The sequence below is a fragment of the Musca autumnalis genome, unplaced genomic scaffold (assembly GCF_047663935.1).
Source record: "Musca autumnalis isolate F117 unplaced genomic scaffold, ASM4766393v1 scaffold_3, whole genome shotgun sequence".
Lineage (NCBI taxonomy): Eukaryota > Metazoa > Arthropoda > Insecta > Diptera > Muscidae > Musca > Musca autumnalis.
Window position 1 is genome coordinate 117,081,339 of NW_027411866.1, and position 17,999 is coordinate 117,099,337.

At 35.3% G+C, this 17,999-nt stretch overlaps 2 protein-coding genes across 2 annotated transcripts; both read left to right on the forward strand.

Moving 5' to 3' along the window:
* Positions 1–10,290: 10,290 nt before the first annotated feature.
* On the forward strand, positions 10,291–10,880 carry LOC141398289 (uncharacterized). The gene is made up of 2 exons (XM_073975569.1): positions 10,291–10,296; positions 10,449–10,880. The coding sequence occupies exons 1-2, from the start codon at positions 10,291–10,293 to the stop codon at positions 10,878–10,880; spliced, it is 438 nt and encodes a 145-aa protein (XP_073831670.1).
* A 5,509-nt stretch (positions 10,881–16,389) lies between these two features.
* Positions 16,390–16,956, forward strand: LOC141398290 (uncharacterized). Its single transcript, XM_073975570.1, has 2 exons — positions 16,390–16,395; positions 16,525–16,956. Exons 1-2 carry the CDS (start codon positions 16,390–16,392, stop codon positions 16,954–16,956), a joined length of 438 nt encoding a protein of 145 aa, XP_073831671.1.
* Positions 16,957–17,999: the final 1,043 nt, after the last annotated feature.

A 17,999-nucleotide genomic window follows, 5' to 3' on the forward strand; every position in this document is an offset into this window, starting at 1 on the left:
ATTCTTTAGCTTTATCACAGTGTAACTGTAATATATGACCTTGACATTTTGGTTAAAGACTTAGAATTTTGTACCATATTACCATGTAACGACAGTCATACCAAAAACCGAATTTAATTTTTTTTAATTAATCTCTATTTTTTGCGATTTCACCCCTTGTGCTTCGCCATTATTTCATATAAATCATTATATATAGTAACTACAACATAATGGTGGACTTGCACACATTGTCTTATGTAGGGTGACCACAGACATTAAACCAAAACACGACATACTGTACAACAATAACAGGGAAAATTAAGACAAAAACCCCAAAATGCAAAAAATTTACCCACAGCTATTTCCACCATTTTTGACATAACTCAAAATGCGCAAGCAAGGCGCATGTGTGCCTTTCATTCAAATGAATGTCCAGTGATGAAGCTATATCTATCTATATGTTGCCTTCTAATTTAAACATTTGGTTTCCAAAAAGACCTATGCTTCGTTATGAATAACATCCGGTATTTTCAATGATTTGTAGCATATTTAAGAAAGTGGGATTGGTTGGGTCATATGGTTCGTAAGTTTTACATTTTTCACCAGGATTATCCCGGTAAAAAATCGGGGTACCTACCCTACCCCGCCCCACGGGATTCAACAAAATATAAAGCCTAGGGTTTTGGATATATAACATATTTAAAAAGTGGGCGTGATAAAATATTGTTTTTAAAAAAGTAGGGCATGGGGGAGGTAACCCGCCCCTTCCGAAATTCAGAAAAATATATATCCTATTTTCACCACTGGTGTTCCCTGTACATTCCCTGACATTTTCAAGAAAATCGGTTAAGCAGTTTTTGATTATAAGCTATTTAAAACTGTGGGCGTGGTCGGGTCTTTGGGCCCCAAACCAGTACCTAAGGTCGGAGACACAACAACCATTGTCTCGCAAATTAATTTACTCACCGATACGTTCGTCAGTTTTGTTAAAATAACAAAACACAAAACATTGTTCCACAACATCCCATACGGGACAAGGGAGACTTCTCTCATATCAATGAGTGCACCCCGATTCATATTTAGCTCAATGATATGGGACCTACTATTTATCGCCGAGTCCGAACGGCGTGTCTTAAGACACCACTTATGGAGAAGTTTTTCAAGGCTGAAATACTCAGGAAATGTCGCCAACATTACTGAGGGGTATTTTGCCACCGTTGAAAAATGTTTGATGTTGCTTGGCCGGGGAATCGAACCCCCGACCTTTTTGTTTTGTTAAAATAGAGTTTTTAAAAAAGTAGGACATGGGGTAGGTGCCCCGACCCTTCCCAAATTCAGCAAAATATATACCCTATTTTCAGCACGGGTCCTCCCAGTAGATTATCTGAAATTTTCAGGAAAATCGGTTAAGCAGTTTTTAATATATAAGCTATTTAAAAAAAGTGGGCGTGGTCGGGTCTTCAGGCCCCAAATCAGTACCTAGGATCGGAGACACAACAATCATTGTCTCGCAAATTAATTTTCTCTCCGATACGTTCGTCAATTTTGTTAAAATAGTGTTTTTGAAAAATAGGGCATGGGGGAGGTACCCCGCCCCCTCCGAAATGCAAAAAAATATATAGCCTATTTTCACCACCGGTGTTCCCTGTACATTCTCTGAAATTTTCAAGAAAATCGGTTAAGCAGTTTTTGAGTCTATACGGAACATACAAACATACAAACATATTCTTGATCAGGGTAAAATTCTAAGTCGATATAACCATGTCCGACTGTCCATCCGTCTGATGCAGCTCCAATTTTTACAATAGAGCTCTATAATTTGGTACACAAGTTTCTATTACTCCTAGGATGTTTGGTTTGCATATGGGCTAAATCGTTTCCATATAGCCCCCATAGAACGGTAGAACCCGGTTTTCGGTATTTTGAAGGTTATGGCCACAATAATCCATTTAGTCTTCGTTGGGGGTATTCAAATTTCCCCTCTCAAAATTTTTGGTATAGACTTCATAGACTTCATAGAACGCTACAACCCGGTTTTCGGTATTTTGAGGGTTTTAGCCTAATTATCAAACCGAAATGGTTGAAATTTGGTACTTAGTATTCGTTGGGGGTATAACATTTTCGCATTTAAGGTTCCCTGCTATCACAAAACTTTTCCACCAAAAATTTTCAACATAGGTTTATACTTTCATATAGCCCCCATTTAAAGGTACCACCTGATTGATCACATTTATTCGGCCGAACTTAACGACTTTTTACTTGATTTGTATTGCGCTACACAATCTTTTAGAAATAAAATATATATTGTATGATATGTTTATTTGTTAAATTTATCATCGAAACTGTCAGTTTTTGTGAAGTACCCACGTGTACCGCCAAATTTCCTTTTCATAAAATTTAAAATCAGAGAATTAGTGGAAGCACGTCCGCATTGCACTCCGAAGTACATAGTGCGATTGATCCCTGACCATCCTCATTTTCGGCGGTGGCAATTCAACTCAGTGTAATGCTGGCTTACATTTCCTGAGTATATCAGCCATGAAAAACTTCTTTACAAGTGGTATCGTAAGACACGCCGTTCGGACTGGGCGATAAAACATAGGTCTCTTATCATTGCGCCAATAGCAATCGGCGTACATTCAATGATGTGAGGGATGTCTACCTTGTCCCTTGTCCCGGGGATGTTGTGGGAGTATGTATCAATCAGAGAATTCTTACGCCAAAATAAAAGATTAACTTACTTTTGTATGGTATTAGCCATTCTTCATGGTAGAATTTTTGACAGGCCTTTATATGAGCTTACTTTCAGTTTTATTTCTATTGACTCTTTAGTCAAGATTACACAAAACAGAGCATCATTTGTTTATAACTAACTGGCTTAAAAATACTTTAGGAACTCTTTTAAATAAAAGAGTTTCGAATATACAATTGAGCTAAATGGTGTTAACTAATTTATTTGGCCCAACCGCCGTGGACACCACCATAGCCGCCTCCATATCCACCTTCATTGATGACTTTAATAACCTTGACATGACCATGACCAACTCCATAGCCTCCACCGTAACCGCCGCTATATCCACCACCATAACTGCCACTATAACCGCCAACATGACCGCCTTGGGAGATGACTTTGATGACCTTGACGTCGCTGACATCAGCATGACCACCGTAGCCGCCGCTATAAACACCGCCATAGCCGCCACTATAACCACCTCCATAGCCGCCATCTGAAACTACTTTAACGACAGAAACAGCGCCGCCATGGCCACCGCCATAACCGCCTCCGTAACCGCCACCATAACCACCGCTATATCCTGCGCCACCGCCTCCGAATAAGAAGCCTGCATTAGCAACGGCACAAATGGCCATAAGACAAACGAAAACCTGACGGAAGAAAAAATATAATTAATTTCAACACTTATGTTATCACGAAGAAGAATTTAATTAAAACTTTTTGGATCTATAATAATCCAGAGTTGCAGGATCAAAATTATTTCAGTGGAAAAAAATCCTTATTCGTACTCTTCTAATACGCACCTTCATGATCGTTGCTGTTCAAAACCCAATGAAATCGAAAAGTTGATTGATAACTAAATGTCAATTTCGTTAGTTTTTATATCAAACATAGATAATACAATTGCTATCATTAATCTGCTGATTTGGATCATAAAAGTGAAGACAAAACCAATGAATAAATACAAAAATAAAATAAACATAAACATACGCATCTCATTAAAGTCAAATCAAAGGTGTTTGCATTAATTTTTTGCACAACTTCTAGGTATTTAACGACTTTACATGTGTCACTGCTACAGTTATAGACATAATTACGTTTACAATATCGAATAACGTTTGTTTTTACCAGATTGGCCTCGTACATAACAATGGATATTTATTGTCATTAATACTTTGCTAAAGTTTATTTAAATTAGCAATTTACTGATTTCATGTAGTTTTTCAATGGTAAAAAACTACATGATGCGAACGTTTGCGGACCATAGTTACTTTTGATATTTTATGCGCCAAAATCTCGAAAATCAGATTCAATAGTAGTATTCTACGCATAGTTGCGCCAATCTGTTTCCTAACTAAAATTGGAATAATTTATGTAAACAAATTTAAAAAAATGTTTGGCAACGTTTGCCAGCACTAATTTTAACAGGGGCTCTTTTAACGGGGGCTCTTATTTTTCAGAATAAATCAACATTTTTCATATATGTTTGAGCCATTCGGAAAAATCAAGTTCTTTATTCTAAAGTAAAATGGGAATAATATATGTAAAACAACTCCGCCCGCAACTAATCAATTTCATATCCACTCTAAAACATTTTGTAGTTATATGGGTTTTAGATGAAATAAATTTTAAGGCGTGTTATGTATTTTCATATTTTTTTCATATTTGTCGTTATATATCGAGTCAAAACTTTATATTATCTTATTTTTGAAGCATTAAACTATAAATAATTGCAAAAAATACATATTTTCACTTAAAAACTATTTTAATGAAATTTGCAATTTTGTTGCAAATGTCTTGGCCACCACTGTACATTTCCCATATGTGCGCCGTTTAGACTCAGATAAAAAAAGTAGGTCCCATATACATATAAGAGACGGCTCCCTTGTCCCTTCGGGGATGTTGTGGGTGTATATGTATGTATGGTGTTTGAAATGACTGGACGCCAAATGGCTTCGAAACCTTTTCTTCAAAATTCTGATATACTAAAATAAAAGCCACATCACAGGGTCAGCCCCATCCGATTATTGCCATTTCACGGTGCTCTTGAATCAAATTTAAATGGAAGGTGCTAACACCTGGAAAGTTTTTGCGGATTCTGAAACTACAATATTTGTAACTTGTGTTCGGTTCAGTTTGTCTAGTTGACTGACGTTCTTCCCTTGCAAGACGTCTTTATGGATATTATTACACTATCCACCACACAGAAAATTCTGGCGACCACTCTAATTGAAATTAAGGGACTAAAAGCGATAGACGATATAGTGCATCTTTGAATGTGCAATTTTATACCCTCAGAATTTGGGCTAACGGGGGCATATAAACATTGAAATGACAATTTGGTGTCGATTTGGCTCTGTCTGCCTGTCCGTATGGCTGCAGCACACGACACCCAGCAAAAAAAAAATATAATGGGTTAGTAGGGGGTTTTGTAATGAGTATTTTTGCTGGCTAGTTTTCGAACGGATCAACTGATTTTATCCAATTTTTTATACCCTCAGCATTTATGCTAACGAGGGTATATACTCGTACACGAGGGTATACATAAGGACTGTCTGTCTGGCTGGAGCGCACGATAACTTTCGAAAGGATCCACCTGATCGGTCCAAAATTTGGCTTTCGTAATATTTAATTTTTATTGTAACAGCTTGTATTCACTGCCACTCATACGACAGTGCAAGTATCATGAGGGCAAATCAATACTTCCTGAGAAAATAGCCTGAAAGGTGAAAAACAAACCCTATGACACCGTGTGTAGTGGTTGCAGCGCTAGATAACTCTCGAACAGATCTGCCAATTCGGTCCTAAATTTGGGCTTCGAAATATATTGTCCAAATTTAATTTAAGTTCGAAGATAAGCCATATCGGGGTACTCCTTCGGATACCTCCCCCCACAAAAGTTCAAAAATGTTCGAAAAAAGGTGCGCACGATAACTCTTGAATTGAGTGACCGTTTTGGTCCATACTTTACACTTCCTAATATATCTACCAGATATGAATCAGGTTCGAATATGGACTATATTTGTCTACTCCTTCGCATACCTCCCACACAAAATGTGGGATATGTTCACTTTAAGACCTGCTCTCGAATCACTTTCATTTTTGTTGAAGCAACTTCAATTCGCTGCCTCAATTACGAAGGTAAAAGTTTTTTAAGAGGCAAGACCAAACTTTTTGAGAAAATAGAACGTTGAGAGCACGATAAATCCGAACTGATCAACCGATTTGGTCCAAAATTTGGCCTTCGTCATATTTTGTCCAAACTCAGTTTCAGTTCGAAGATGGGCAATACCGGTCCACAAATTCCGTTACTTCCCCCAAAAAAATTAAACACTATAACTAAAATGAGATGAACGATATCCCTTGAACGGGACTAACACAAAGGATTATTGAAACAGAAACACGTCTGCAAAGCAAAGACAAGCCAATGTATGTTGGGATCAATGATGGTCTGGGGTGTACTGTCACCAGCACAGCCTATATCGTACCGCGGTTATCAGGACCGCGACAGACATCCCGATATTTTACTTATTTATCTTAACGTCTTTTACATCCAACCTTCGGAACCAGTGTCATGAAAAATGTAATCTTTATTTGGTCTTCATTAAATGCTAACTAGATTCAAAGTTATAAATGTAGGCCAAATTATTCTTCTCTATAGTTCAATATTAACGTCATTTGTATTATCCATAGTATTAAGCAGTATAACGTCATTGACTACCTCGGAATTAGCAACAAAATTAGAGTAAAAGCCTTCGATTTTATGTTATGACGTTTAACTTTTGTTTTGAATATTTTATTTTCACGTTATTTTTGTATTCATTGTTTGGCGTTTTATTTTATGATCCACATTTTGTTCAAAGTTTTATATCAAACTATCAAAATTGACATTTGGTTATCAATCTCCATTGAAATTTTTTGAATTTTTAAACAGAACCATTAAACACCATAGGTCCCCACCGCCATGACCCCCACCATAACCGCCTCCGCCAAACAATGAATACAAAAATAACGTGAAAATAAAATATTCAAAACAAAAGTTAAACGTCATAACATAAAATCGAAGGCATTTACACTAATTTTGTTGCTAATTCCGATGTAGTCAATGACGTTATACTGCTTAATACTATGAATAATACAAATGACGTTAATATTGAACTATAGAAAACAATAATTTGGCTACATTTGTTACTTTGGATCTAGTTAGCATTTAATGAATGATTACATTCTTCATGATAGGCTGTGCTGGTGACAGCACACCCAGACCATCATTGATCCCAACATACATTGGCTTGTCTTTGCTTTGCAGACGTGTTTCTGTTTCAATAATCCTTTGTGTTAGTCCCGTTCAAGGGATATCGTTCATATCATTTTAGTTATAGTGTTTAAATTTTTTGGGGGAAGTACCGGAAGTTGTGGACCGGTATTGCCCATCTTTGAACTGAAACTGAGTTTGGACAAAATATGACGAAGACCAAATTTTGGACCAAATTGGTTGATCAGTTCGGATTTATCGTGCTCTCCACGATCTATTTTCTCAAAAATGTTGGTCTTTTACCTTCGTAATTGAGGCAGCGAATGTAAGTTGCTTCAACAAAAATGATTCTAGAGCATGTCTTAAAGTGAACATATCCCACATTTTGTGTGGAAGGTACGCGAAGGAGTAGACAAATATAGTCCATATTCGAACTTGATCCATATCTGGTAGATATATTACAAAGTGTAAAGTATGGACCAAAAGGTCACTCAATTCAAGAGTTATCGTGCGCACAATTTTTACGAACATTTTTGAACTTTTGTGGGGGAGGTACCTGAAGGAGTAGACCGATATGGATTATCTTCGAACTTAAATTAAGTTTGAACAATACATTACGAAGCCCAAATTTTGGACCGAATTGGAAGATCCGTTCGAGAGTTATCTTGCGCTCCAACCACTACACACGGTGTCATAGGGCTTTTTTGCACCTTTCACGCTATTTTCTCAGGAAGTATGGACTTGCCCCTCATGATACTTGCATTGTCGTATGAGTGGCAGTGAATACAAGCTGTTACAACAAAAATCAAATGTGTGTGGAAAATTATCATCTGATGAGTTTTCTAAAACTTTTCAAGTTTATAGACTCCCGAATATCCAATGATACCGCCTGTTATAACGTTAATAGATCAGTATTAATAACCCTTATAAGGGTCAAATCCCTACGCCTATATGCTTTTCGAGACCCAGACATCTAACTTTAACTAATAAACGATATAACTGCACTCTGAACTCTGAATTTTATTAAATCGAAAACTGAAATGTGAAAAACTTTGATTATTTCCGAAGTTTCTGACTCTTGGACCCATGTTCATGCTTCTCCCATATGACCCGCCACCCCACTGAAGAACTACATATGACTGATATCAGTTTTAAAACTTTACTCACTTTTAAACTTCCCAAAACAAACGCAAATGATTTGAATCATCTAAAAAATGAATTTTTTTTCAAAATATTGAAGATTTTTGCATGAAATTTGATTCAGTTGCATATGTTGTGACCATTAAATTTTAAGGCGTGTTATGAATTTTCATATTTTTTCATAATTGTCGTTATATATAGAATCAAAACTTTTTATTTTCATATTTTTGAAGCATTAAACTATAAATAATTGCAAAAAAATACCTTATTTCACCTTCAACAAATCTTTTAAATAAATTTTTCTTAAACGTGCAACTTTGTTGCAAATGTATTGACCACCACCGTATGTCAAAATTTGATTAGAACTCCATATCCGATTGTTATAATACTTTGCACAAATCATATGCATCTGGGATTATTTGTATGGAAAATAATGAAAATCGGTCCATATTTGGACATAGCTCCCATATAATTAGCATCCGATATGAGGTAAATAATGCACCAAAAGCGCAATGTGGATCCAATCAAGCAGTTTCTTCATGCATCCTGAACTAGCCTAGAATACAGGAAGCCAATTTTGGTTCAAATCGGTTCAGATTTATATAGTCCTATATATATACATTCGATATTTCATTTCTACTTAAATTATTCCAATTTTATATGAGAAAAACTGTGATTTTTTATAGTGGCCCAAACATATATAAAAAGTTTTGATTTAGTGTGATAAATAACAGCCCCGGTTACAAGGCAGACCAAAATTTAGTGTTGGCAAGCATTGCAAACTTTTTTCCTAATTTTTTAAAAGTGTTTTACAAACATTTTCTCAAGTTTACATGAGAATAAACTGCGATTTTTCGGAATGGCGGACACAAATCGTCGGTGTCATGCTTAAGTGTTCCATACGCCAGTTGCCCGTTTTGAGATAATCGCATTTTAATGTTTTGCGTCACAACTGCGTGCAGCTGACTAATGAAAATATTTATATTTTTTACTTGAAATATTAAAATTGTATATAGAACATATTTGCTAAATTATATAGGAATATGTATTGGAATATAAAAGTTATAGAGATTTTTTTTAAAAAAAAAAAAGATTTTTTCTCGATTTGTTTCATATCCACATTTATGACACAAATGTAAAATATTGTAAATCACATAGAACAAACTGACAAAAAAATTTCCATCTTTGCCTCAATAAATTAAATACTTTTAAGTCGAAAATTAAAGTTCGGATGTGTTAAATGTGTTTTTAAACTTTTATGATCTTAAAATATTAATTTCATAACTGAAAAAAATTAAGCTTTCTCGACGATGCGTTGTATCTCGGAATTTAGAGCAGATAGAAGAAAGCCGACTATAAATTCAGAAAGAGCGTAGCGGAAAACCCTAGAAACCACCTGTATCTCAAAAAGTCAAAAATGGCGTATGGACACTTTAGCATGACACCGACGATATGTCAAAAGTTTTGATTTAGTCTGATAAACAACAGCCCCTGTTATAAAGCAGACCAAAACTTAGTGTTGGCAAACGTTGCCAAAATATTTTTTTTAAATTTTTCTTACATAAATTACTCCAATTTTACTTGAGAAAAAATGTGATTTTTCCGAATGGCGCAAACATATATCAAAAGTTTTGATTTGGTGTGATAAATAATAGCCCCGGTTACAAGGCATACAAAAATTTAGTGTTGGCAAGCGTTGTCAAAATATTCTTTTTAATTTTTTTGAAGTTGTTTTACTAACATTTTCTCAATTGTACATGAGAATAAACCGCGATTTTGGGGAATGGCGCAAACATATATCAAGAGGGTGTAGTCAAAATTGATTTACTTTAGGGAAGGGCAGAGAATACTAGATTTTTAAAATTTGGAAACAACAAATCTGTGATTAAGGTGGGCTTACTTTAAAAATAAAAAGTAAACACACATCACAACAAAACTGCCAAAGTGAATCTACCTAGAAATTGTGTAAAAAATTTTGATTTGAGTTTAATGAGATGCGTATGTTTATGTTTATGTATATTTTATTTTTGTATTTATTGTTTTTGTCTTCACTTTTATGATCCAAATCAGCAGATTAATGATGGCAATTCTATTATCTATGTTTGATATAAAAAACTAACGAAATTGACATTTAGTTATCAATCAACTTTTCGATTTCATTGGGTTTTGAACAACAACGATCATGAAGGTGCGTATTAGAAGAGTACGAATAAGGATTTTTTACATTGAAATAATTTTGATCCTGGCACTCTGGATTATTATTGATCCAAAAAGTTTTTATTAAATTCTTCTTCGTGATAGCATAAGTGTTGAAATTAATTATATTTTTTCTTCCGTCAGGTTTTCGTTTGTCTTATGGCCATTTGTGCCGTTGCTAATGCAGGCTTCTTATTCGGAGGCGGTGGCGCAGGATATAGCGGTGGTTATGGTGGCGGTTATGGAGGCGGTTATGGCGGTGGCCATGGCGGCGCTGTTTCTGTCGTTAAAGTAGTTTCAGATGGCGGCTATGGAGGTGGTTATAGTGGCGGCTATGGCGGTGTTTATAGCGGCGGCTACGGTGGTCATGCTGATGTCAGCGACGTCAAGGTCATCAAAGTCATCTCCCAAGGCGGTCATGTTGGCGGTTATAGTGGCAGTTATGGTGGTGGATATAGCGGCGGTTACGGTGGCGGCTATGGAGGTGGTCATGGTCATGTCAAGGTTATTAAAGTCATCAATGAAGGTGGATATGGAGGCGGCTATGGTGGTGTCCACGGCGGTTGGGCCAAATAAATTATTTAACACCATTTAGCTCAATTGTATATTTCAAACTTTTTTATTTAAAAGAGTTCCTAATTTTCTATTTTTAAGTCAGTTAGTTATAAACAAATAATGCTCTGTTTTGTGTAATCTTGACTAAAGAGTCAATAGGAATAAAACTGAAAGTAAGCTCATATAAAGTTCTGTCAAAAATTCTACCATGAAGAATGGCTAATACCATACAAAAGTAAGTTAAGCTTTTATTTTGACGTAAGAATTCTCTAATTGATACATACTCCCACAACATCCCTGAAGGGACAAGGTAGACATCCCTCACATCATTGAATGAACGCCGATTGCTATTGGCTCAATTATAAGAGACCTACTTTTTATCGCTCAGTCCGAACGGCGTGTCTTACGATACCACTTGTAAAGAAGTTTTTTATGGCTGATATACTCAGGAAATGTAAACCAGCATTACACTGAGTTGAATTGCCACCGCCGAAAATGAGGATGTTCTGGTCAGGGATCAACTACTTCGGAGTGCAATGCGGACGTGCTTCTACTAATTCTCTGATTTTAAGTTTTATGAAAGGGAAATTTGGCGGTACACGTGGGTACGTCACAAAAACTGTCAGTTTCGGTGATAAATTTAACAAATAAACATATATTGTATCACGTAACATTTTATTTCTAAAAGATTGTGTAGCGCAATAAAAAGCAAGTAAAAAGTCGTTAAGTTCGGCCGGGCTATATGAAAGTATAAACCTATGTTGACAATTTTTGGTGGACAAGTTTTGTGACATTAGGGAAACTTAAATGCCAAATTAAAAAATGTGGTAAAAACCCTTACTATGGGGGCTATATGAAGGCATAGACCTACACCGAAAAATTTCTGGGAGAAAATTGTATACCCCCAACGAATTCTAAGTACCAAATTTCAGCCATTTCGGTTTGATAATGAGGCTAAAACCTTCAACCGTTCTATGGGGTCTATATGAAGGCGTGGACCCATACCAACAAAATTATAGGGGAAAGTGTTATACCCCCAACGAAGACTAAGTGTCAATTTGCAGCCATTTCGGTGTGATAATGAAGCTAAAACCTTTAAAATGCCGAAAACCGTATGGTACCTTTCTGTGGGGGCTATATGAAGGCGTGGACCTATACCGAAAATTTTAGAGGGGAAAGTTGAATACCCCCAACGAAGACTAAGTACCAAGTTTCAGCCATTTTAATGGATTATTGTGGCCATAACCTTCGAAATACCGAAAACCGGGTTCTACCTTTCTATGGGGGCTATATGGAAACGTGGACCGTTTTGCCCATTTGCAATACCAAACATCCTAGGAGTAATAGAAACTTTTATACCAAATTATAGAGCTCAATTTTAAAAATTGGGAGCTGTATCTTGATTTCAACCAGGGTTTCGGAGTCGGAGTCGGAGCCTACGAGTCGGAGTCGAGCAATTTTGCTGGAGTCGGAGTCTGAGTCGAAAAAAATAACTCGACTCCGACTCCGGGCAAAATTTTTTCCACGTTATTGAAATATAACATTAAGTTTGGAACAAGAACATTTTTTTTTAAAAATCGTTATTTATTTTAAAAGAATGGTATAAGAAAATATATATGCAAATTATATAGTATACTTAGTTAAAGGACAATTCACAGGATAATTACTATCCTTTGAAGTGTAGTCTATTCATCCCTATTTTGTTGATCCAATTGATTCGTTACATTTTTGCAAACAAAAGAAAAGTTCTTTGACAATCGAATTAAGATTGGACCTATAGCCTCTTTCGTCAGAAGTCTTACTGGTCTTCTCACAAAGGTCTATTGGTATTCTCATCTTGTTTTTTTATGAGAAGTCATCCTTGTCTCTTATTAAAGACATTGTGGTCTCTATGGAAAATCTTACTGAATACCCTGTGACACAAAAAGGAAGTTAAGATCTGGGAGAAGAAAATTACTTTTGGGAATGAAAGTCCCAATTGAGAACCCCAAAGGATCCCATAGCTGAAATTTCTGATTGACCCCCATCAATCATTGAGAAAATGGTTTTATATCTCTGTTTGGAGATATTGTTTCATCATTTTTAGATGACATGTTTTCAGTTAAATGGATTGAAGAACCTTCTGTCGAATATTCTGTCCTTCTAGCTCAGTTTCTTCCATGTCATTTTTGTTCTTCAACTCAAAAAGTAAAACAAAATTAAATTTTCTACAAAAATGTTCCGCCGAAAATTATATGTATGTTTCCCATATCGGCAAGATGTCACGTTTTCATTGTCCTTTATCAGTTTTACCCGTTACATCCTCAAAAAACAAAAAAACAAAAACCGTATGTTTATGTATTTCGGTAAATTTCGCATAATCTATTAACTATGTATCAAATTTGGATTACACTGGTCAACAGGACTTTTGTTTCAACCGAAGTTGCAGTTGTTTCTAGATGAAATCGGCGATTTTTTTTTCAAATCCGGTCCCGGGTTTTCTGCATCAGCTCTTGTTTTTAAGATATAGCTCAAAATCGGGTTTTAGGAGTTTAACCCAGACTTTCGTTATTTTCGGATACAAACAAATATTTTTTGTGGGGTTTTCGACATTAATATATTAAGGAGATGTTGTACGCTCGATACAAATTGTTTTTGAAATAGTTATGGTGAGTATATATCAAAAAAAAATATAGAAAATATACGACGCACCTTGTAAAAATTGCATCGTGGGAAGTCATAGGATAATTGGGTTGCGGAGGATATATCTCAAGGCTTCTGAAATGGAAATAGAGGGCAAATAACCCATTTTAATTTATATGCATTTTAAAATATAGGGTGTTTTTTTAAGCTAGATAGAACTTTAAATTGTAAAAAGTAACACAAAAAATTAAATTTTGATGAAACTTTTTTTTATTTGTTTCAGTATACTCTGACAAATCATCATGAATAGACTCACGCTTGAACAACGCTACGAAATTATCCAAATTTACTTTGAAAATCAGTCGTCGATTCGCGCAACTTATAGACGACTTCGTCATTTGTATGGCGTTCAGCGATGAGGCGCATTTTTGGCTTAACGGGTTTGTTAATAAGCAAAATTGCCGCATATGGAGTGAGACCAATCCACAAGAGACCCTACAGACTCCATTACATCCAGAAAAATGCACCGTATGGTGCGGTTTTCACGCTGGTGGCATCATCGGACCTTATTTCTTCAAAAATGAGGCTCGCGTTACGGTCAATGGAGATCGTTACCGCACCATGATCAATGATTTTTTGTTTGAAAATATGGATGACATTGATCCGGAGGAGATGTGGTTTCAACAGGATGGCTCTACGTGCCATACGGCGAACGCAACCATCGACTTATTGAAATAAAAAAAAACACCCTTTACATGTAAATCGCGTAATTATCAATATAATTTTGTCCGCATGTGATTTTCATGTACAGCAAGACCATATCTTTTAAGTTGTATATATTTTTCGAAATTTAATTTGGAGGCTAAGATGTAGCATCGGCTGCATCTTAGCATTAAAAAACCTATAAAATATTGCTAATTTGCGCAAAGTGCATACAATTTTTGTCCGCATCCGATTTCAGTGTTCACCATGAACATCTGTATCGATATATATCTATTTCAAGGCGATCAATCACGACCCGTGGATGTAGCATCACACACTATTTTTTGGGATAAAATGAATGTAGCTCCCTTTTCAGTAAAGTTTTCAAAAATCTTTTTCCGCTAAAACGAATAGTTGTTTCATTGCAGTGGAAACTACCTGCAGAAAACGCGATAAAATACGCGATATTTTCAAAAACAATTTTAGGTGATTTTTCTACTTTGGAATGAGGTAAATAATGCACCGATAAGAGGTAAATAATGCACCAAAAGCGCAATATGGATCCAATCAAGCAGTTGCTTCATGCATCCTGGACTAGCCTAGAATACGGAGTGCCAATATTGGTTCAAATCGGTTCAGATTTATATAGTCCTAAATATATATACATTCGATTTTTTATTTCTACTTAAATTATCCCAATTTTATATGAGAAAAATTCTGATTTTTTAGAGTGGCGCAAACATATATAAAAAGTTTTAGTTTATTGTGATAAATAATAGCCCCGGTTAGAAGGCAGACCAAAATTTAGTGTTGGCAAGCGTTGCAAAAATATTTTTTGCTATTTTTTTAAATTGTTTTACTAACAATTTCTTAATTTTACATGAGAATAAACCGCGATTTTTCGGAATGGCGGACACATACATATGTCAAAAGTTTTGATTTAGTCTGATAAACAACAGCCCAGGTTATAAGGCAGACCAAAATTTAGTGTTGGCAAACGTTGCCAAAATATGTTTTTAAATTTTTCTTACATAAATTACTCCAATTTTACTTCAGAAAAAAGGGATTTTTCCGAATGGCGCAAACATATATCAAAAGTTTTGATTTGGTGTGATAAATAATAGCCCCGGTTACAAGGCATACAAAAATTTAGTGTTGGCAAGCGTTGTCAAAATATTCTTTTTAATTTTTTAAAGTTGTTTTACTAACATTTTCTCAATTCTACATGAGAATAAACAGCGATTTTGGGGAATGGCGCAAACATATATCAAAAGTTTTGATTAAGTCTGATAAATAAGAGCCCCAGTTATAAGGCATACCAAAATTTAGTGTTAGCGAAAGTTGACAACATTTTTTTTTAATTTTTTTACTGTTGTTTTTTTGGTTGCAGAATTTTACATCAAGTGTGTTTATTTCAGCTAAAACCCATATTTTGTTGTAGTCAAATATTTTAATAACTACGAAATGTTTTAGAGTGGATATGAAATTGATTAGTTGCGGGCGGAGTTTTTTTCATACAGGTATATCATTCCAATTTTACTTTAGAAAAAACATGATTTTTCAGAATGGCTCAACCATACATGGAAAATGTTGATTTATTCTGAAAAATAAGAGCCCCTGTTAAAGACAGACCAAAAGTTTGTGTTGTGTTTTTTTTTTTTAATTTGTTTACATAAATTATTCCAATTTTAGTTAGGAAACAGATTGGCGCAACTATGCGTAGAATACTACTATTGAATCTGATTTTCGAGATTTTGGCGCATAAAATATCAAAAGTAACAATGGTCCGCAAAAGTTCGCATCTAAATCAGTAAATTGCTAATCTAAATAAACTTTAGCAAAGTATTAATGACAATAAATAGCCATTATTGTGTACGAGGCCAATCTGGTAAAAACAAAAGTTCTTCGATATTTTAAACGTAATTATGCCTATAACTTTAGCAGAGACATGTAAAGTCGTTAAATGCCTAGAAGTTGTGTCAAAAAATTAATGCAAACACCTTTGATTTGACTTTAATGAGATGCGTATGTTTATGTTTATTTTATTTTTGTATTAATTCATTGTTTTTGCCTTCACTTTTATGATCCAAATTAGCAGATTAATGATGACAATTCTATTATCTAGTTTGATATAAAAAACTAACAAAATTGACATTTAGTTATCAATCACCTTTTCGATTTCATTGGGTTTTGAACAACAACGATCATGAAGGTGTGTATTAGAAGAGTACGAATAAGGATTTTTTTCCATTGAAATAATTTTGATCCTGGCACTCTGGATTATTATAGATCCAAAAAGTTTTTATTAAATTGAAATTAATTATATTTTTTCTTCCGTCAGGTTTTCGTTTGTCTTATGGCCATTTGTGCCGTTGCTAATGCAGGCTTCTTATTCGGAGGCGGTGGTGCAGGATATAGCGGTGGTTATGGTGGCGGTTATGGAGGCGGTTATGGCGGTGGCCATGGCGGCGCTGTTTCTGTCGTTAAAGTAGTTTCAGATGGCGGCTATGGAGGTGGTTATAGTGGCGGCTATGGCGGTGTTTATAGCGGCGGCTACGGTGGTCATGCTGATGTCAGCGACGTCAAGGTCATCAAAGTCATCTCCCAAGGCGGTCATGTTGGCGGTTATAGTGGCAGTTATGGTGGTGGATATAGCGGCGGTTACGGTGGCGGCTATGGAGGTGGTCATGGTCATGTCAAGGTTATTAAAGTCATCAATGAAGGTGGATATGGAGGCGGCTATGGTGGTGTCCACGGCGGTTGGGCCAAATAAATTAGTTAACACCATTTAGCTCAATTGTATATTCCAAACTCTTTTATTTAAAAGAGTTCCGAAAGTATTTTAAGTCAGTTAGTTATAAACAAATGATTCTCTGTTTTAAGTAATCTTGAATAAAGCGTCAATAGGAATAAAATTAAAAGAAAACTCATCTAAAAGTCTGTCAAAAATTATACCATGAAGAATGGCTAATGGAATTCTCTGATACAACATCCCCGAAGGGACAAGGGAGACATCTCTCACATCATTAAATGATTCAAAAAAAAAAAACGGAGATTAATTCAGGAAAGCATTATGGTGATCTAATGTTAATATTTTTCGAATGTTTACACCTCAATCAATATAACGGAACACAGTTTGGGTGCAAATAAAGGTGTTGGAGAGGTATATTCGAAGCCCTCATAAATGAGTACCATAAAAACTATGAAGTGTTTTTACGGTTTTGCCTACATTTCTTATTTGATTAATCTAAAATCTTCTAAAATGTTTAATTCTTGGTTAAGCTAATATTTGGCTAAAAATTATAAAGTTAGATCAGTATTTTAATGTAGCTCCCATACCAGGGTATCTCCCGATTTTAGGTACTTCGAGGGTCTTGACCATATTTTTAAGTATATTTATCTGCAATTTAGGAATTATAGATCTGAATGCCTAAGAATTCGTGCGAAAATTTGCCAATTTAGGTTAATGTTTTGGTATAGATCCCACACAGAAGTACAGTTATATTTGGGGGTTTTCGAACATTTTATGCATATCTTGCAACTAAACTGGCTCAAATTGTAAATTGTGCATTTTGAAGGGATTGAAGATATGTTTATCAAACATCGTCCTCATATACTCTCCTTTTGGAAAAACCTCCATATAAAATATTCCGCTACTTTTTTTTATGGTACTCATCAAATTATAAAGAAAAATTTGACTATAAGACAGTGTAACTGTAGAAGTAAACAATATATGAGGAAAAGTCAAAATTTTTTAGTTTCCATGAAGCCAAGGTTTGCACTATTATAATACGCGAACTATTGTAGTTTGCCAGT